Here is a 20,812-nt window from a genome sequence, read left to right as displayed (position 1 = left end):
CTCATTGTATTGCAGGAAATGTCTCTGTGTAATAGTGTGGCTCAATTATGTGTTTGTTCTTAGTTTTGAACAGTTCTATGCCAAAGAGGAATAAGATAAGGCTTTAGCTACACAGACACTTGTCATTGGACTCTTTGTCTTTAATAGAATATATTGATCCTTTAAGACACTTCAGTTCTCACCATGTTCACACAGATGTCCATAGTAGCCTGGACCACACTGACACGTCCCTGTCACTCTGTCACATGAGCCTTTATTTTGACAGTCACATTTCAGCTGGCAGTTGGCACCAAATCTGCCCGCAGGACATTCTGGGAGACAATAAAACAGGAAGATGGATTCAGTATGCTACCGCAGATCATGGATGATAATAAGAGTGTCAAGATAATGAGCAGAAGCAGGTTAAACACAATAAGCTTGATCGCATTAAGAAGCGAGAAGTAGAACAGTGTGTCACCTTTATCGCAGTGTAAACCAGTCCAGCCCAGGCTGCACGTACAGTTGCCGGTCACAGAGTCACACACTCCGCCATTGCTGCAGTTACATCGTTGGACACAGTCCGCCCCAAACCAGCCTGGAGGGCAGCCTGAGGCGGAAAACAAACTGTCAAATTAAACTGCTGGAAACATTTGGCTTCATTATCAAAACAGACAAAATAAAAAGGGGAAGAGAAAAGTTAGTTTTCTTCTTTAAAACACTTCCTGCTGTAACTCTTGCAGATAGCACGGCTTGTTGGAGACATTTGTTGCCCTTCATTTTTGTACAGTGAGAAAAACAACTTATACAGACATGAAAATTGCCCGACCTACATAATCCATCACAGTGAGCAGAGTCTCGATGACACTAATGGAAACCTGCATGGAGGATTCTAGACTTTGAAAAGATCACAGGGCCTCTTCTCAGAGATCTGAGGTTGTTCAGATGTCGAGAGGTCACAGATAAAACAGATGGCTCTCGAGCAGTGACGCTACATCTGATACCGGTGCATCGAGGGTTGGTTCACTAAACAGAAGCACTGACGCTCAAAGCTTTCTTTGAAACCGCAAAAATGATAAGGCCGATGATGTTTGAAGCCTCTAAAAGTTTCTAAATCTCACTGAGTCAGACGCACCATGTGTGTTGGTGGTGGAGTTGAAAAGATTTGTTATCAGCTATTGCAGCAGCACACTGTTACACACACACACACACACTAATTACATATGTCCGATTATATTAGCATTAAGTGTGTGTGACATGAATCCTCCTCTTACACTATGCTCTGTGCATTGATTTGTGTTTATTGTTTATTCCACTTATTGAACAAGATTTATTATCCTTAAACTTGACAAATAAGCAGAAATAAATCTGCACACAAAAGAGGAATGAACTAGTGCTCAGCTGTGTGGGTGGCAGAAGCTTTCACTACTACGCTTTGATGGAGGGGCAGGTGGCTTTGTGTGTAATGTTGAGTGTTCAGCTGACTGGAACAAAGCTGATGTTATGTTAATGAACCTACTTCCGACTAAATGTGTCCCGAAACTTTAGAGAAGCTTCATTTCACCACCAAATAAATCTTATCAAAATGTATCAACAGTAAGTAGTGAGAACTCACCGTGTCCACAGTCCTCTCCTCTTCGTCCGGGGACGCACTCACAGCGACCGGTGACCGGGTCACTCCGGGCTCCGTCTCCACACAGCACCGCCCGAGCACAGTCCAGTCCGTAACGCCCCGCTGGACACGCTGTCGCCACAGAGACACACGGCAGACACTTAACTTGACAATACTATAATGTGTCTCTAAGTATTACATGGATTTGTTGGATACTCTACGGCCTGTTAGCTCTTTATAGCAGACAGTTGCTATAGACGCAGTTCTGATATTCAAACACAGTGGACTATTTCTTTAAGAGGAAGCAATAAAATCCTTTTTAAATCAATATTTAGTGTCAGATGTTTTTCTTTCTTTAGTTGGTAGCCGTGTAATAAGTGGGATAAGTTTCAGATGGACTCACTGATGTTGCAGCGTGCTCCTATAAATCCTCCTGGACATTCACAGGCTCCAGTAGTGGGGACGCACCTCCCTGCGTTTTCACACTGGCACTCGCTTTCACAGTTTGGACCATAGCGACCCTCTCTACAAACTGAAAATAAATGTCAAAAACAGCAGATAATTAGTATTTCTTTAAAAGGCTTTTACTTCAGTGTAATGTGATGACATGTCTAAGAGGTATATGCGTGTTGTTTTACGCACTTTGGTCACATTTGGGCCCATGGAAACCTGGAGCGCAGTAACACAAACCAGACACCGGGTGGCAGAGCTGGTTCGTCTGCGAGCACTGACAAACCCGGTTACAGTTCTGTCCGAATGTTCCTGGAAGACAAGCTGAGAGAGAGAAGTACAGTTTGTTAGAGATGTTCTTGTTTTCTCATGCACCATAATTGTATCATTAAAAGCATTTTATTAATGCAGGAATGAGTAAATAAAACCAGCAGAGCGTCTTCATTTTCTAAATGGACTGGTGGCAGAAATCGGTGCTGCAGCACTCACTCTGCTCACAGCCGTTTCCCGTGAATCCAGGAGGACAGCCGCAGTCTCCAGAGACATGATGGCAGGATGTGCCCTGAGCACAGCTGCAGCGCTGCATGCAACCCTTTCCGTACATACCCGGCAAGCATGCTGAAAGGAAACAAAGTGGCAACAATAGGAGATATTTACAGCTATCACAAATTCTATTCTGCACATTTCCCTTTGCATGGGATGCTACTTGTAATCTGTCATTTCAAATGAAAATGATTTTTAATACATTTTTCCTCATGCAGAACTGTATGAGATCCCTGACAAACACAATCTGGATCGCCCAATCAAGTCGCCCAAAATCATAAATCGGTCTCAGAAGGCTTTCAAATCTGAAAAACATCCTCAACACTCTCGATCCTAAGACCATCAATTAAATGGGATAAAAAGCAAAAGAAACTTCAGCAAGAGCAACAGAGACGGGATTACTCTTCCCAGACACATATGCAACAGGTGTCATAAACAGGAAACAGAATGTCAATATCAAGAAAGAAAGTGCAGAACATCTCCAGCCAGCAGGGGCTGCAATAGCACCTCAGTGTGTTTGACTGCAGGCTTGTACCTTTGTCACAGAGTTTTCCTCTCCAGCCTGGTGGACACTGACACTCTCCAGTGACGCGGTGACATGACTCCCCGTGCACACACTGACATCTTTCCTCACAGCCGGCACCAAACAGCCCTGGTTCACATGCTGAGCAGAGAAGGTGCAAATGAGAGTTTATAATTAAAATAAATACACAATATGGCCAGTGTGCAGGAGTTCCCATGAGGTCAAAGTTTCTGTTGGTTCATTAGTTTTGATTCAGTTGTGCAGTAGAGACTCACTGGCTCACCTTTCTCACAGCGCTCTCCGATCCAGCCGGAGCTGCAGCTGCACCGTCCGGTCTGTCTGTCACACTGGCCGCCGTTCTCACATTCACACCGCTGCTGGCAGTCCGCCCCGAACCGGCCCGACACACACTCTGTGTAAACATACAGTGGCGTGCACGAGCAGCAACACACACGTGAGACAAGACAAGAGAAAGAAAACAGACGCATCATGATGTTTGCAAGACTCAAAAACAATTTACGGGAATGCACTTTTTTTGTTTTTCTTGTGTTGCAAAAAAATGGACTTTAAGTGCATTTCACTGCGTTGCTTTCTGCTGAGGTCTGCAACATGTTTTATTTTTCCGATCATTTATAGCTTGACAAAGTATGGAGTTGGCCATCAGCGGTAGTAGCCACAGAGTTTGGAGGGTAAAGACATTCCAGCGACAGCATTAGAGGTTTCCTGAGCATGAAGAGGGGGCTGGGCCTGGCACGGCTCGACAGGGAAAGGTTGTAACAGGCACAGAGGGAGGATAGTGTGTGATGTGGAGCTCAGAGGGCTGGAATGTCATCGCCGGGTCGACAGAGACTTTTACAGAGCAGACTCATCTGTGGTGCTGAAACAAACTCTGCCAGCAAATAACCAGACTGTAGGCAAAAACAAATGAGCTAAGGCAGCGGATTGAATTTCCTGAGACACAGTAGAACAACCACAGGCCACTGTTTTAAATGTTTACTTCAGGGTTCAGGTAATGTTATTCTTCTGCATGTCTGTCCAGACTAACCAGCATCATTAATGCGAGGCTGAATTCAGCTGGGCTAAACAGCCTAAATTGTATGGATGAATGATCCGATTAACGTTGAGAGATGTTTATACATCAGTGTGTGTATTTGTTTTCTCATTTTGGCTCAAATCTGATACACTTGTTCTAATTTCATTGGTTGTTGTAGGAAGCCGTTTACATTTGTTAAAAAATTGCCATGTGAATAAGTTTAGTTTGGTAAATGCCTCGCATTTCTAAATTGCTAAATTCTGTTTATTATCCGGCCCTGTGAGCATGTCAAAGTGAGGGTTTAGAGAGAAACATGTCAAGCAGAAACGTTGATTTGAATGTTATTGAAATCAATAGCGCTCATACAAACAGCTTTACACTAACACACTATACCCTTACTTTTTATGCTATGACCTTTTTGATGACATATTATGTGACTGCTGCTGCCTTCCATCTCTTCTCCTTTTTCTCCTTTATGTTTTGGCTGATTAAAAGCCCCCAAAACACTAAATCCACGGCTGACAAATACATCCAAGCCGCAGCTACTCGCGGTCAGAAACACCGCGATTATAACAGAGTTATTCTTCCGGCGGTAACGTTATTAGGTATAAGTTAGTAAGGCAAGCTTACACAATTTGAGTTGCAATGGTAGAGTGCTTTATAGTTAGATCATGACACTGTACTGGGAACATGGCAAAATGAAACACCGGTAGTCATACTTTTAAACAAACTTCTTTGGAAGTGTTCTTAAACAGTTGCTTCAGCTTTGACCTACAGGACTCGCTGCAGCCGCACACAGTCTTTCTGTGCAATGAGGAAATATTAGGTGTTCACTTTTGGTTGTACCTTCTTCTAAAAACAAGATAAAACGGTTGGTTTCATGCCAAGCCTTTGCCCTAAGCAATGTCAGTGTTCCCAGAGTTGAGTATGTTATTATAGATGACGGCCAAATGTACAAAAATAAAACCCAAGTTGTAAAAAATGCAAACTTTCCTTCAAATGATCCGTCTGAAGGTGGTTTTGTGGTCACGCATACGGAGAGTCTTACCCAGTTCACAGGCAGTGCCCGTCCATCCACGAGCACACGTACATTTTCCGTTGGTCCTGTTACAGGTGGCTCCATTCTGACACAAGCAGCGCTGCTGACAGTCCGCGCCATAAAACCTTGCAGGGCATTCTGGGAGAAGAAAACGCACAGACAAAACCATCTTGTGACCCCCCCTTATTGACCTGTCATAAAGATGATTACCTTGCTCTGAGTTGTGTTCACTCACCTTCTATGCAGTTGGGTCCGGTCCAGCCGGCCGTGCACACACACTGCCCACTGGCCGGGTGGCAGATGCCGTCGTTACGGCAGCTACAGCTTTGGTTACATCCTTCCCCATAGAAACCAGTTGGGCACGCTGCCAGGAGAGGGACAAACAATATCATTACCTCCTGTTGAACTTTGCTGATCAAAAGTGGAAATTCCAGTGTCTGGTAATTGATACAGGCCATAGCATGGGGAACATCGAGTCGGTGCTTTCTCATGTGTGACTGGACTGGGTTTTCCCAAATAACTCTGACACCAAGTGTGTTTTTGTTCCACTGCGAGTCAGCGTTGCAAAGATGTTCCCGGTGCTTCGATGCTGCTACGCGAATGTCCTGATGCCAACCGCCTTTCATAACACTGGAGTGACGCCAACGCATCAACCTTCTGCGGTGCACCTGTCACTCACTCAGGTTGCAGAACGGACCGATCCAGCCAGCAGGACAGGAACAAACTCCGCTGACGTGGTCACAGCTCCCGCCGTTTAGACACGAACATTTCTCCTGACAGTCCGGTCCGTAGAAGCCCTGAGGACACGCTGAAACACACACACTGACTGTTACTAGTGCATATGCATATTCAGTAGGGTCTTTTTGCTCTGAGATGTGAAGGAGCTTCTCTTACGCTTTTCACAGAAGGTTCCAGTCCATCCCACCTGGCACGTACAAGCTCCACTCACATGGTCGCACAACGCCTTGTTGTCACACTGACACCGGTGACGACAACCGAGACCAAACACACCTGACGGGCACTCTGAGGGAATAAAGAACAGTGGTATGTGACATGTCGTGTCCATAGAATTTATATTAGGAGTGGACACCCAGTGGTTTTGATGCCATCGCCTTTTGTTTATTTGAAACCAGAAGTGACACAAGAGGGTTGATGGAGGTTAAGACATTTTTAGGCGAGCAAAATGTTACAATTAACTTTCATGAACTGAAAACAAAGTGGGAAAGGGTTTATGTTGTAAGATTAAAAAAACGCAGAGAGAACCCATACCATGGTAGCGACCTGTCAATCACAAGATAGCCCAGCCCTAAAGCATACTCTGCTTTATCGACTATTTTACTCTAAATAGGACCATAATTACATAGGGTCATTTTCTCATAGACTTCCAGACAACCGGACCTATTTTTGCTAAGCCAGCTGCAAAGTTCAAGGCACTTTAGAATCGGCTTCTTTTTACAGACCTGGACGTCGCCGCTTGGTCGTGTCCAGTGTCAAGTTTTATCAAAGAGGTAACTCTACAATACAAAAGGAGTGCGTAACTTATTCATTGTTACTTTCTCACCATGTGGTAGTAGAACCAAGAAAGACATTGTGCAGAATCATAACAACACAAACTGCTGATGAATGAAAGCAATACGTGTTTTACGCAGGATTGTTACTGAAGAACTAAAACACTTGTGTAATAAAGTAAACACAAGTGTTCGTCGGTGTGCAGGATTTCTTTTTTGTTATTTCATGTCAATAGCAGTTTCTGGTGTGCAAGAACGTTATAGTAACAAAAACCTGCAACATGCTACGATCATTACAAACATGTACACACATTGACTTGAAGTCATGACACTGTGGTGTTTAGATTCATTAACACATAGCTACATACTCTGGTGGCACTGTGTCCCAGTGTATCCGGCCTCACAGTTGCACTGGCCCGTTGCAGCGTCACAGCTGCCGTCTCCGTTTCTACAGTCACATGTTTCCGCACAGTCTGCGCCCCAGTGCCCTGCATCACAGGCTGCAACAGAAACGTCCCATTTGAGACATAACCAGGGACACCTTTTACCGTTGGATATACAAGACGTAATTATCTTCAGTGTCAGTAGCTGTTAGGGGATAACAAATGTTTTCCAGCGTTGTTACCTTTCCTGCAGTTGTGTCCTGTCCAGCCAGGAGCGCAGGTACACCACCCACTCCCCGGATCACAGAGAGCATTGTTCTCGCACACACACTTCATTTGGCATCCTTGACCGAAGCGTCCACTGGGACAGGCTGTACAAACAGGAAAAAACAAAAATCTTAACCATCAAGACTAATCTGCCAGAACCGACTTCACCAGATTGCATGAAAGCACAGCAAGTTCCCATGACAGCCGTGGTTTGGAGATTCAGCCGCCAAATGAGGCTCTAAGAGCCAGTGGTTGTTTGAGATGGAATTATATTTGTTCTTGCCAGTGAATTATGTCTGAGGTTTTTCAGGCCGAAAGATTTTAGCTAATGACCTTGAGAAAAAGTGCTCCTCTGTCTGCTGACATGTTGCTGTGTTGCAGCACTGAGGGTCCACAGTGCATTGATGTTGCTGTGGAAAACAAAAATGCACACTGCAGACACTCACAGTTTTGGCAAAGTCTGCCCATGAAGCCCGGAGGACAGTTACATGACCCGTTGTGTTTGTCACACACGCCTCCATTCTCACAACGTGGGCAGGTTTCTGTGCAGCCTGGACCCCAGAAACCCTCCGCACACACTGTGAGCAAAAACAGCAACAATGTTATCATTATTATGTCAAATGTGTTTTTGTTATTTATACTCAGCTATTTATCAACAATTCAGTCTACACTCACAGTTTTCACAGTGCTTTCCTGACGTCCCGGCCGGACACTTGCATTGTCCCGTCACTTTGTCACATGGGGCGCCGGTGCAGGTACAAGGATGTACGCAGCCTGTTCCAAACCGTCCCTCTGGACAGTCTGACACAGGACAGACAGGAGAGACTCGTCACAACACGGGAGGGAGAAAACTGAAGACAGATGAGCCTTAAAGTGCGAGGAACAGGCCACCTACCCTGATCACAGCTCTCTCCATGACGACCAGCAGGGCATTTACGTTGGCATTTTCCAGTCACGTGATCACATGACACTCCTGGCAGACAGGAGCACTTCGCCTCACAGGCGGCCCCGTAGGTTCCTGGGTTGCATTCTGCAGACAGAACAGAGCAGAGCACTTCCTTATCATGTGAAGACAACTGCAATACGAGAGAGTAGAAATCATCCTCCCCTCAGTGGCTCAATGTTTATCAGGGGGCAACTCTTTGGTTTTTATTATTTGTTCTTTCTTTCTTGTTATTTTTCTTTGCTGTTGTCAAGAGTTTTAGCTTCTTGTCAATTAAATAACAAATAAGCCTCCAAATGCTCACAATCTGCTTGGACCCCGATCATTGCCACTTGATTTGGTTCTCCTCGACTCATACTGTACATTTGTTACGACTTTGACTCCCCTTACGGTTTATAACACAAAGCAAATGGACTTAGCTGCAACTCGGTGTACGTTGATTTATGTGCGCCTCTGAGCGTGGCTATATTTCAGCGTGTAAGGACAGTTGGTGGCTGTGGACACTGGAGATACAGCATATCTTGGCATGCATAGCTATTTATTTGTTACTCTGGCAACCTTTATTTTTGTCTGCAGGTGTATCATGTGTTACATACTTTTGCATATACTTAATATATAATCTGTCATCTATGATATATACGTGTAATTGTACAGTAATAACACCTGAGAGCAGAACCTGCAATAAATGTAAGTGAGGTCTGTTGATAAACATCGTGACAGCGTACTCACCTTCCTTGCAGGTGTTTCCCTGGTAACCAGATTTACAGACACAGGTGCCATGGCGACGGTGACACTCCAGTGTGTTCTTCTGGACACAGTGACACTCCTCCGAGCAGCCGGGGCCGAAGGTCCACCTGGGACAAGCTGAAGGAGAAGAGACAGAAGATTGAGGAGGGAGGACTTCTCACATCACGTAAAAGAAATCTTTTCTCTCCATCGGCTCCTTGTTGGAAAGTCTTTCTTTAGCCTCGCTGTTTGGCTTTCTGTTGTATTGTTTTGTGATTATCCTGCTTTGTCTATCAAAGTACTTTGTAAACTCTGTTTTTAAACTTCAGCTTCAACTTTATTGTCAATTCTGCCATATGTACAGGACATATAGAGAATCCAAATTCTGGATACGGTGTATATTCAAGTATTACAAACAAATACAGCAAGGGTTTTAAAAATACTAATATAATAAATGTATTAAAAAGATGTGCAGGTAATATGCCCTCTACAGGTTGAGTAATTAGCAGCAGTTTGTTTTGTAGTGCAAAGGAGTGTGCGTACATGTTTGAGTTCTTATGGCTGGGGATGGTTAATGTGGTGCTATACAAATAAAGTTATTATTATTCAGGATGCTGCACAGAAAGAAATATGATACGACATTATAATTTGGGTTTTATTTTCTGTTTACAAGCTTGTTTTATGGATACTTGCAATTCTAGTAAAACTGACAGTGAGCTTGTCAGTGAATGCTTTTATTATCTGGGGTTCCTGACGCATGATGATAATGATGGTAATGTTACAGTGGGACTTACGCAGGTGGCAGAAGCGTCCGTAGAGTCCAGGATCACACAGACAGGCTCCGTAGGTCCGATGGCAGCGCCCGTTATTAGCACAATTACACTTTTTATTGCACTGCTTCCCATAGAAGCCCTTAGGACAGCCTGCACACAGGAAACACCTCATAGTAAACTTCAGATAACTAACTCCTGTGGTGGGAAAGAAGAGTTAAGGAACTAATACTTTGGTCTGAGACAAAAGGGGGCAACTCACCATCCTGGCACAAGTCTCCACTGACCCCGGGCGGACAGCGGCAGCTCCCAGTGACCGGATCACAGCTGGCACCATTTTTACACTTACAGGGGAAGGAGCAGTTTTTACCAAAATATCCTTCAGGGCATGCTGTGAGATTAAAAAAAAAAAAAAAAAAAAAGGATGCATTACTTCATAGGTTGATACAGTAGTGGCAGTGTGTGTGTGTGTGTGTGTGTGTGTGTGTGTGTGTGTGTGTGTGTGTGTGTGTGTGTGTGTCCTCACTCTGGTTGCAGACGACGCCTGTCCATCCGTCGGGGCAGTCGCAGCCATTTTTCCATGGATTACATTTCCCTCCGTTAAAACAGTCGTCACATGTTAAACTGCAGTCATTGCCGAAAGTGTCATCCAAACACACTGGAAACAACAGGGCACTGAATGGGTTAACACGGCTCTTTAGCATTAACATGACAGTCACAACAAATCATAGCGAAGGTTTCATTTATTTATCTGTTTTTATCAGATCTAAACTGGAATCTTGACATTTGCCGCTCACAAACACAAAGTTTAGTAATTGCCTCTAAGTGTTTTAAGGCATTATTGGATGTCAGATGTTAGGAATATGTCAAGGTCAGTGGAGTCAGGAGGAGCGTAGTTAGCTATACACAAATCATTAATGAGAAAAGTTAACACTGACTCCAAACCACAGATTTATTAGAAGGGACAACGTTAAATATTTGTCCCAAGTTTGGGCGACACAAAACAGAGCCTTTGACTTCCTGTTTCAGGCTGCCAGGACATATAAGCCTCAGCATTCCTGCCAAAGAAGCTGTGGTGTTACAGTATGCACCGACAGTCTGGGAGCATGAGACACAGTAATTAACCCCCACCATGTGGTCTGTTCCAGCCTGCAGTAAATGAGTCAGAGCTTCACCTCCCGTGAGTCACACCCAGGTAATCAGACACAGGTTCCCCTTCATGGTAATGAGTGGTCAATGGTTTTACTCACCAAATTTCTCTGCCAGGTTACTCTCAGCCCGCAGCTCCCCATCGTCGTCTTCATAGTCGTCATAGCGCTCCAGGGGTTGGTTGTAGTCCTGCATCAAGGTGAGCAGGGGGCGAATAAGAGGCAACTCACTGGCACCTCCGCTGGACAGAGCCTCGATTGCATCTTCTAGTGCTGCGGGGAGAGAGACGGGCTGACTTAGGTTGACTTATATCAACATAATGCTTAGAATACTTTGATGCAAGAGTATCTGTTTTTAAAGTGTTAACAAGTAAAACTGTCAGATGTCAAATAGGAGAAGATTCATTTTAAAGACGAGACCTTTTCTCCACGAAAAGTAGTTCAACTTCCCCCGTGCTCCATCCCCAGCTCAAACAGGCTGTTAGTGGTATAGTGGAATTTCACTGAAGACATTTTGACATGTCAGAGTTGTTATTTAATGAGGGCTGAATTCATTTTAGCTACTTCAGTTTCAGATTCCTGGTATTGTGCATGTCGGCTCATTGTCACGCCTTACACAAAGAACTTCTGCTGTCAAAAAGACATATTATTTAATGGCTTGCAATATCACTATTCTTTCCCAATCAAGCATTAATTATGTCTTCATGAGTCATGCAACCAGAAGAAGTTAGAGAGGGCATGTGTGGGCTAGTGTAGAATGGCTTGCTCAAATGGTAAAAAAAAAAAAAGATGTATATAAAAAGAGTGCAAATCTTCTGTTTTAACACAACCTAGACTGAACGACTGCACACAGGACGTTTCTTTGTAGTACAACAACAACATTTTGCCAGGTTTTCCGTTGGCATGTCTCTAGTGTGATTACCACTTGGCCACTCTCTCTTTAATGTTGATACTCACGGATGCAGGACTGCCGGTCCTCGTCCAGACGGAAACCCCGGCGGCAGAAACACTGAAAGGAGCCCGCGCTGTTCTGGCATGTGTGATCGCAACCGCCATTAGCAGCCAGACACTCGTCTACATCTAAACAACACAGACGCAGCACAGACTCAAAAATCCATTTGCATTTTCATCAAGAGAAGTTGAGAGAAGCCAAGGCAGTTCAACCGAGCAGCTCTCCCTTTACAAAGACAACATTGTGCATGTTTGTGTTGACGTCTTGAGTCGAACCTCTCCCGCACTCAACAGAGGTAAATGTTCAGTCTCGTAAAAGTGTGATTGACATCCACACATTTTGACTAAGGGTTCAACATACCATCGCAGCTACATCCGTCTGAGTTGAGTCTATATCCTGCTGAGCAGTAACATTCATAACCCCCGGGGTAGTTGGTGCAGTCCTGCTCACAGCAGGAGCTCTGCTCTCCGCACTCGTCGACGTCTGCCAAACACAACAATCAGGGAGACTCAAATTATGAACTAGGTGATATGCTTCCCTGCTCACTGACAGAAACCTTTTACGAGATCATGTAAACTGTACAGGTTTCAGTCAACGAAGGTCAAAGAAGAGAATAACAGCACAGAACATAAACTCAGATTTCTCCTCGTTACATCAGTAAACTAAACAGTAAATCTTGGCCTAACAGATTAGAATCCTACACACCCCGATAAATCCCCAAAGATTTTTTTTTTTTTTTTTTTTACAAGAAAATTATTTTAAAACTAATATTTGTAACAATATTGTTAGAATATTTACAATAATATCTATTAAATCCTTATATATAGTTATAGAACAATATACAATTAGCCACGGGGAGTTATGCAGCACAATATTGTCAATGTGACCTCACAGATCTCCAATATCAACCGGCATCAGAATGAATCCCTGAATCCAAATCTTTTGAATCCCTGATCAAGTCAGCACTTATTAGGAACAGCCAGGTCAAATGAATTGAATCCAATGCAACAGTTCAGGCAATAAATCCTTCTTGAAGGTTATAAATGTTTTAGATGTGTCGATTCAACTTTAAGGTAACTTTGGAGGATGTAGTTTGCGGTGCTGTTGAATTGTAGTGCATTGTACTGAGAGGACTAATATTCAGCAAACCTTTGCTGATATACATTGCTTGTACATAACATAACACAGAATATATTAGCAGCACTACAAACTAAAACATTTCCGTTTTGAACTAGATCCAAAATGGAAATGAAAAACCAACCGAATCCGAACTCATAAAAACAATTTACTAATCCAATAATACACAAAACGGATTCGATCAGACGTTTGTGGAAAGTTGCTGTGAATGAGTGCTGATGTAATGTTTGAATATGTCTTATAAGCTCTAAGTTATAATGTGTTTAAGTTAATGAAAGTGCATTACAGCTTCTTACCAGCACAGGTTTTGAAGTCGTCATCAAGTCTGTAACCTTGGTTACAGGAGCAGACAGGCCCGTTGGTTGAATGCTGGCAGAGGTGCGAACAGCCTCCGTTGTTTTTCTCACAGCTGTTTACGATCTCCATCTCGATTCCTTTTACAAGTTCACATTGAGATGTTGTGTGTTAGTTAAAGGACTTAAAATAACTTTTTAACAACTTCATGTACGGTTTCTCTGCATGTGTTAATACGAAGAGCGTTTAAACTGACGGTAACACTGTTTTCCATCAGATCCCAGCTCGTAGGCAGCGTTACACACACAGGCGTAAGAGCCCAGAGTGTTGTGGCAGCCATGAACACAGTTGGCCTCTTCCGTCTCACACTCATCAACATCTGTGACAACAGTATGAAAGAAATGTAATTCAATGTATTTTTAAAACACATCTGGAACATCTGCACAGGTTCGTTCTCCTCACAAAGCTTTGAAAACCATCTTTCACACACTTTTAACTGAGTGTTGAATATGTGGCATTTTTCTTTGAAGCCGTAGTTGAATCACAACAGGGACCATTTAGTAACTGTTCTGGAGCTTTCCACTTTATCACACTGTCCAGTTGACAAATGTCCATTTCTCTCGTGTTTCCAATCTTCAACTTTCAGACTTTGGAGTCAACGTGGACGAAGACTCTCTGTATTGCACAGAGAGATTTGATTTGCACATCTACAGCTTTAACTCAATGACAAATGGCTCAAGGAACACGAGTCTGTGATATCATGACAAGCTCCAGAGCAGCTCCTAAATGTGGCAATTTAGTTTTCTTCACTTTTATTAACTCTGAGCTACATTATCAATCATTGTAATGTCACTATTCTGGTTACTGGGGAATTTACCTTCGCAGGTTTTCCCGTCTTCAGCCAGGATGTAACCAGCTTTACAGTCACAGTGGGCTTTCCCACCATCACCCCGACACTCGTGCAAACAGCCTCCATTCTGATCTGCACAGGGATTGCTGCACTGCAACACAAAAAGCACAAACATAAATCCACTGGTGGGGAACACTTCTGGCACAGTGGTGGAGAAAGCTGTAAAATAAACTGGCAACTTAATGCAGTGCAGGTGGAGAGCTTTGAATTCACACTGCACCTCCACCTCCACCTCTTCTCTTTATTGTTCTCTCTGCATAGTGTGTGTGTGTGTGTGTGTGTGTGTGTGTGTGTGTGTGTGTGTGTGTGTGTGTGTGTGTGTGTGTGTGTGTGTGTGTGTGTGTGTGTGTGTGTTTGACTTGTGGAAGCCTGTCTAGCATCTGGAATAACCTTCAGCTCTGCAACAATTAGAGGAATCCGTTCTTAGCCAACAAAGTAAAAGCATCTGAGAGACAGTAATTTCAAATACATACGTATATGTATAATTTCCCACCCCGAGAGAACCGAGCAGTTCAGAGATCGTAAAGATTAAAACACGCAGGGACATCAAAATACTAATTTGAGGAAAAAAAACAATAAAAGGAGACTGGTGTGATTCACTCAAATGTAATGTCTCATCCCATGGATGTCAGTTAATCCTGCTCCAGCACACATCCTGTCGTGTAATTACAACTGGCAGCAGATGCAGAAAATGTCTTTTTAATGTTATAATTAAATCTTGAGAATCACACCTTCAAAATCTTACAAAGTTCTCAGTTTTATTGGCACTCTTTCCTTTTCCATTTATTATTTCTCCTTTCTGTCTTGTGTCATGTGTTCATGTGTGTCTAGTGTTGCCTTACACCAGGGTTTGGGCACTCACGTTTGCAATGCTTGCCGTCCTCCGCCAGCGCGTAATTTGGCTTGCAGCGACAGCGGAAATGAGCTGCAGACTGCTGCACACAGTAGTGCTCACATCCTCCATTGCTGATGGAACACGAACGAACAGCTGAAAAGGTTAAAAAACAAACAAACAAGGAAAAACTTAAAGACATGACAAGAGCCATAGAAACTTAAATGAAGGGACAGAAAGAGAGGCCGTCCTATTGTATGACAAAATCCACCATCTTTACAAAACAAAGTCAATGCCCATAAAGCCAAACTTCCCTTTCCAGTTAGTCTTTCTGACTCTTGATTCTACTGCAGTGTCACATCCACAGTATTATTTATCAGAAAGGTCATGACCACTGCACTGACATTCCTACAATCAGCGAATACCTCATAGAATTGCTTTTCTCTGAGCCACAAGAGATCCATCACCACACAAGAGCCAACAATCACAGAGAGGTTTGAATGGCAGGACCTCTGTTGTGGACAAAGCTTGTCCGCTGATGAGATTGAGGGCAGAACATGCTCAATCATCTTCCCCGTCTGGGTTTCTCTTCTTCGTAGCAAAAGATGAAACCCCGGTCGGTCGACGGCCTGGACTCAATCCCTTCCAAGAAGAAAACAGACAGAGGGCGAACAGCCGGCCGCTCTCAACGCCGGTGTTTTTCATACTCAAAAGGGCAGGAATCAAGATCCATCCATCACACGTCAGACCGCAGAGAGCTTTCCAGCACAAATATTAATCAGCCACACAGGAAATGTGTGTGATCTGACCTCTTCTGGCAGATCAAAAGCTGGATAAAACAAGCAGAGCTAAAATAAAATTGATTTGAGGACATTTGCTCTTCTTTTTCTCCCTATGACGACTATATAAAGTATGTCACGCTGTGCACACTTTTATTAACTTGTTTTATGGAAAGAAAGATTTCTGTACTTTATCCATTCGTGAACATGCACGGGTTTTTGCAGCTTGCACGATTTGAACACTGCAGCCTCACAGATAAGCTTCACCGGCGAGTCAATCCAGATGTGCACTATTAGTGCAATCAGTCATTTCTTCACGCAACAGCTGTCACACAAGGGCCTCGCGGGGGACAGTTGGGTCCCAGCTACAGTGTCTGCTCTATAAGACAGTGAAACAACTGTGCTTAATGAAGCCAAGACACACATAAGGAGTTCCACTGTAAATGTCAGGACACTCTGTATACATTCCTGGCTGCAGAAGCTGGTGCCAGGTTTATACGCTTTTCTCTGTCAGCTATTTGTGAAAAAAACCCATTCTGATGTATCTGCCATGGCAGAAACAACATACAGCTACAGCAGAGTTCAAGAGTGAGAGGATAACACAGATTTATATGAAGCTTCAGTGAGCGTAAAAATAACACATGCGGAATTTAATGAAGGGAAAGGTTGGAAAACATAACTGATAAATCAACCCACAGTTTTCTGCATTCTCTCACAATAACTGTGGTAATTTGTTTAATCTTACGTATGTACACAATGTGGGGAATCTTTGATTGTGTATTTATGAAGAGAGGTTAAGCAGTGGAGAGGATTAAGGCATCGTGGGATATATTCAAACTAACTACCCAGGGACAGAGAACAGGAAACAAAGTCATACATATATATTGCACTTGTGCCCAGATTAGAGCTGTACACACTTTATTCTAAGTATAGATTATGTAGTTTATGTAAGTATGTTGTACAAGCTAGATCTGAAACAATTAGTCAGTTGATCAATTTAGTAGGGGGAATATTGTGTGCCTTAATTAAGAGTAGACAATGGAGGGATGACAGGATACAGGGACGGAGACGGAGGGCGACCCAATTGGCAACTATTTTGATAATCACTTATTAGTGAGTAAGACGTCTTTGAAAAATGCCAAACATTCACAGGTTCCAGCTTCTCAGATGTTAGAATGTGCTGCTTTTATTTGTCCTATGTTGGATTGTTGCACAAACAAAAGGAGCAAATCAAAACACCTTGGACTTTTTGATTAATTGATAATAAGAAATGTGTACAATGTCCTCCAGAACATATCAGGTGGAGTTGACTCACTCACAGAAAAACGTCTTTCTACAGGATATCCACTGAGGGGGGGGGAAAGAAATGCACAAATGTTTTACCAGCAAATGTAATTTGAAACATCTCACAAGAGGGCTTCTCAGAATCAAAGCGGTCATCGACTGCAACATCATGGATGTCAATGAAAGATAAAAGTCAATGAAATAATGACCGAAGAATAATACTTGCAGTAAAGAAATTCAGAACCGGTGGAATAGTTCCTCCGAAACAGTGTCTCATTGTTTATGTGAGTTTTAAACAAGAGGGGCCAAATTACAAAGAGGAAACTTTGTACGCCTCTGTTTCTAATCGAATTATAGGAAGGATGAAACCTCAAATCAAGCTGCGATGGTAACATTAGTGCCAGTGTGCTGACGAAGAAAAAGGGCCACATTTCCTGTTAGAAGTATCCGCTCTGCGTGCGGACTTCTGACCGTTTTCCCAGCTTGTACAATGTGAGCACGTCGCCGTAATGTTCCTTACCGAGGCAGGTGCGGCCGTCCACATGCAGGCGAGAGCCCGGGTGGCATTCACAGTAGTAGGAGCCCTTGGTGTTAACACATCTGTGCTGGCAGCCTCCATTATGGACCTGGCACTCATCAATATCTGTCGGGAGGGAGGGAGGGAGAAAAAGAAGCACAGAAGGAGAGAGACGGGAGAGAAATTAGTGCAATTTGACTAAATCCTCTCATTACGAGAAAAGATTGGTCCCAAGAATGAAGCCCAGATGAGCTGCCAAGCTGAGGGAGGAATTTAACGCAGGTTTTCGGATAAAGATGTACTCCGAGAAGAAAGGAGATGATGGATGAGAAGGGAAAGTATTCTACAAGTGCGTTGCAGCTCAAACAAACAAATCCCCCATGTGGTAACAACTACTGAACATTTAAACCCAAATTTAAATTCCTTCGCTTCTTGTCAAAGTCCCTCGGGGGCAGCAAACATATGGAAACTTAAATCAGAGGATGCAAAACATACACATTCCTCTCAGCCCAGCGTTGAGATTATAAACAAATACAAGAAGGGGGTTCTTCGTCTGGGAAAGTGGTGGAGAGCAAAACATGACTACCGTGCCATGTGACCAGATTTCAAATGAAACAAGCCGTGTTCCTAAATAGCTAAACTTCGTATTTTAGGGGTCAAAGACTAATAAATTGTTTTGTGAGTTCCACAACAGACCCCCTATGAGATCAGAGCTGATTTATGAAGCCCGGCACTGTTTGGACTTCTGCTAACAGCCCGTCTGCTAACAGCCCGTCTGCTGCCATCACCATCACCATAAGTAGGACATGAAGTCTGACCCACCTCACCTCCAGCCCAGTGACAAGTTACCTGTCTGCTACAACGTTATTACACAGAGGAGTTACTGGAAATGTTGCTGACTGAATGTGATGTGACACGTTAAAGGGGTGAGTGTGAATGTCTTTTGGCTGATGCATGACGTCTGTAAAAAGAGCGAACACATCATAAAGGACTAGTCAGCGCCAAGTTAAATGTTTGGTTGAGAAAAGTGTTGTTCAGTGCAGTCCTCGGCAAATATTTAGAGAATTCAGAGGAATTCCAGTGACGAAAAGCTAGATGTATAATATTAAAATATACTGAGGGAGAATATTACTTTTATTTAATTGTTTCACTTCATTTTTGTCAGTGTTGTTTTTTACTGTCTCACCACTGACACACATGTTGGGCCTTCAGGCACTGTTTTGTAAACACTACATTAAAATAGTTCAGTACAAACAAACCCTCAAAAATAATTTGTCAACATTCATCACAGTTCAGATCCCCTCCCTGCAAAAGAATAATAGACAGTCGTGTTGCCTTAGCGGAAAGAATCATTTGCAAATAAATACAGTCGCCTTTATTCATCGCCGCCTCTCTACGCAGTTTTCTCCCACAGTCCAAAGACGTGCCACGTTTAAATTGCCTATTGATGTCAATTAGAGTGTGATGGTGTCTGTGTGAACGTGTCTGTGATGTGAGAGACAGCCTGAACAGCCTCTCACATCATTGGGGACAGCAACGCTGCAAAGAATAACTGTGTATAGATAATGGATAGACACATGTACTATAGTCTTATGTTGCTACTGTTTCTAAACTAATTATATTGGCATTATCACCTCATGGCAAATATTAGCACATATTTGGCATTGTGTTTCTGGTCACCTGGCGAATGCAAATCCAATGTTCAGCTCTGTTTTTAGCTCTGTTTTTGTACTCCACCAACTCCTGAGGGAAATATCTCGCTAAAGCTGCTAAATGTTCCAAGTTAACTAGTTGCTAACTGTGTCTGTCTTCCGTTTGGCGCTGAGCAAGAAGTGTGCAGTGATTTTAAAAGACCTTTTTCTTTTGGAAAGTGAACCAAAACAGTAAAGTTGGAGAAAACCAAAACAATGAGTTGAAAGATGCTGAAACACTCGGTAGAAATGAGGTAAACTGCAGAGTTTAGCGCTAACAAGCAACCTTTCACATTATACGTACTCATTTGACCCATTGTTAATACACAAATATAGATTGTAGCAGCTTTAAGGTCGTATTTCTAGTGGCCAGTGGTGAAACGAATATGAATGTAGGCGTTCTGTAACATAAGGAGTGAGTTTAGCCTCCATAGTGCTCGTGTCACGCTGTGTGGGACGGAGGCAGCATGGCAGTGGGACATTCTGCATCTGGAGACTGGTCAACATGCACATAACACACCACCACATCACTGTCCCCATGTTCCCACAGCACACACAAGTACACACAGACAGTATGTGACCGATGATTTACCCATAAATCAGGTCTTTACAAGACCCAAAACACGTCGCCCTGATGTTATAGAACATGATGGTCGAAGCAGTGTTGTAAATTATGAAATCTTAAAACACAAGGGGAGGATTAGGATAAGACTCTAAATGCAGTGTATGAGCATAAAGGGACTGAAATCTACTTGCTTAATGGTTCCAGTAAAACCTTCCCAAGACAGCTTAATTATAGGAATATCCTTCGGCTGAACCCATCTACTCCCAATAATATCCAACGACATCTTCAAATATAATGTTTGGGGCAGTTTCTAAACTTTCCTCTTCTTCGCGTCTCCGCTGCCAAACTTCAGCTCCACTTGGTGGAGGAAAGCTGGCAGGAGCCGGCCTTTTATTTTTCCATCCATGCTGCATTGTGTCCTTTGGTTTGGTTTTTCATGAAATGGGTCCAGCGCTGCGGAGCTGCTGTTCTTCTGTCGACTGCAGCGCACAGACGCTGAAGCCCCTCCAGCCTGGTTTCCTCTTCCAGAACATGATCCCCCCGAGCTCAGAGCCAGAGCCAGAGCCTCCGCAGCCGTTGGCTTCTACAGAAGGCACATTAATTCTCCGCCCGCAGCCACCTACAGCACGGTGTCTTCTTCATGGAAAACTATTTTAGTCCGTTTCCGAAAGGTGATGCGTTTATGCAGAAGATAAATTATTTTTGAACAGCCTTGATTTTTCTCCAAGAATGACATCCAACTAACGCAGAAGATCAGAGGAACGTAAATTAATAATAAATGTAAAACATGTTTCATCTTGTGCATTTATCCCCGAGCTCCTGCCAAACATAATAATATTGACATAATCTGTGGAGAGTGCATCTGGTCTCTCGCCCTGGTTGTGTTAGCGTTACAAAGCGTCTCTCCTGATTCATAGTTCATGCTTTCAT

The 20,812-nt window shown here is 43.3% G+C and overlaps 1 protein-coding gene across 1 annotated transcript in view; it reads right to left on the bottom strand.

Moving 5' to 3' along the window:
• megf6b (multiple EGF-like-domains 6b) overlaps nt 1-20,812 on the bottom strand; it is a 57,223-nt gene that overhangs the window by 2,548 nt on the left and 33,863 nt on the right. Inside the window, exons 6-34 of the mRNA XM_029432844.1 lie at nt 17,630-17,752; nt 15,073-15,202; nt 14,182-14,300; nt 13,561-13,683; nt 13,307-13,444; nt 12,234-12,356; nt 11,879-12,001; nt 11,024-11,194; nt 10,300-10,431; nt 10,036-10,164; nt 9,798-9,926; nt 9,007-9,141; nt 8,230-8,364; nt 8,010-8,135; nt 7,781-7,912; nt 7,310-7,438; nt 7,053-7,184; nt 6,071-6,199; nt 5,856-5,984; nt 5,412-5,540; nt 5,186-5,314; nt 3,388-3,516; nt 3,117-3,245; nt 2,528-2,656; nt 2,231-2,362; nt 1,992-2,120; nt 1,592-1,720; nt 458-586; nt 183-311 (exon numbers count right to left, since the gene is read on the bottom strand). Coding sequence (XP_029288704.1) covers nt 183-311; nt 458-586; nt 1,592-1,720; nt 1,992-2,120; nt 2,231-2,362; nt 2,528-2,656; nt 3,117-3,245; nt 3,388-3,516; nt 5,186-5,314; nt 5,412-5,540; nt 5,856-5,984; nt 6,071-6,199; nt 7,053-7,184; nt 7,310-7,438; nt 7,781-7,912; nt 8,010-8,135; nt 8,230-8,364; nt 9,007-9,141; nt 9,798-9,926; nt 10,036-10,164; nt 10,300-10,431; nt 11,024-11,194; nt 11,879-12,001; nt 12,234-12,356; nt 13,307-13,444; nt 13,561-13,683; nt 14,182-14,300; nt 15,073-15,202; nt 17,630-17,752 — 3,780 coding nt within the window. The remainder of the gene's footprint in view (nt 1-182; nt 312-457; nt 587-1,591; nt 1,721-1,991; nt 2,121-2,230; nt 2,363-2,527; nt 2,657-3,116; nt 3,246-3,387; nt 3,517-5,185; nt 5,315-5,411; nt 5,541-5,855; nt 5,985-6,070; nt 6,200-7,052; nt 7,185-7,309; nt 7,439-7,780; nt 7,913-8,009; nt 8,136-8,229; nt 8,365-9,006; nt 9,142-9,797; nt 9,927-10,035; nt 10,165-10,299; nt 10,432-11,023; nt 11,195-11,878; nt 12,002-12,233; nt 12,357-13,306; nt 13,445-13,560; nt 13,684-14,181; nt 14,301-15,072; nt 15,203-17,629; nt 17,753-20,812) is intronic.

Source organism: Cottoperca gobio, chromosome 5 (assembly GCF_900634415.1).
Source record: "Cottoperca gobio chromosome 5, fCotGob3.1, whole genome shotgun sequence".
NCBI lineage: Eukaryota > Metazoa > Chordata > Actinopteri > Perciformes > Bovichtidae > Cottoperca > Cottoperca gobio.
This window is presented reverse-complemented; position numbering and strand designations above follow the sequence as displayed.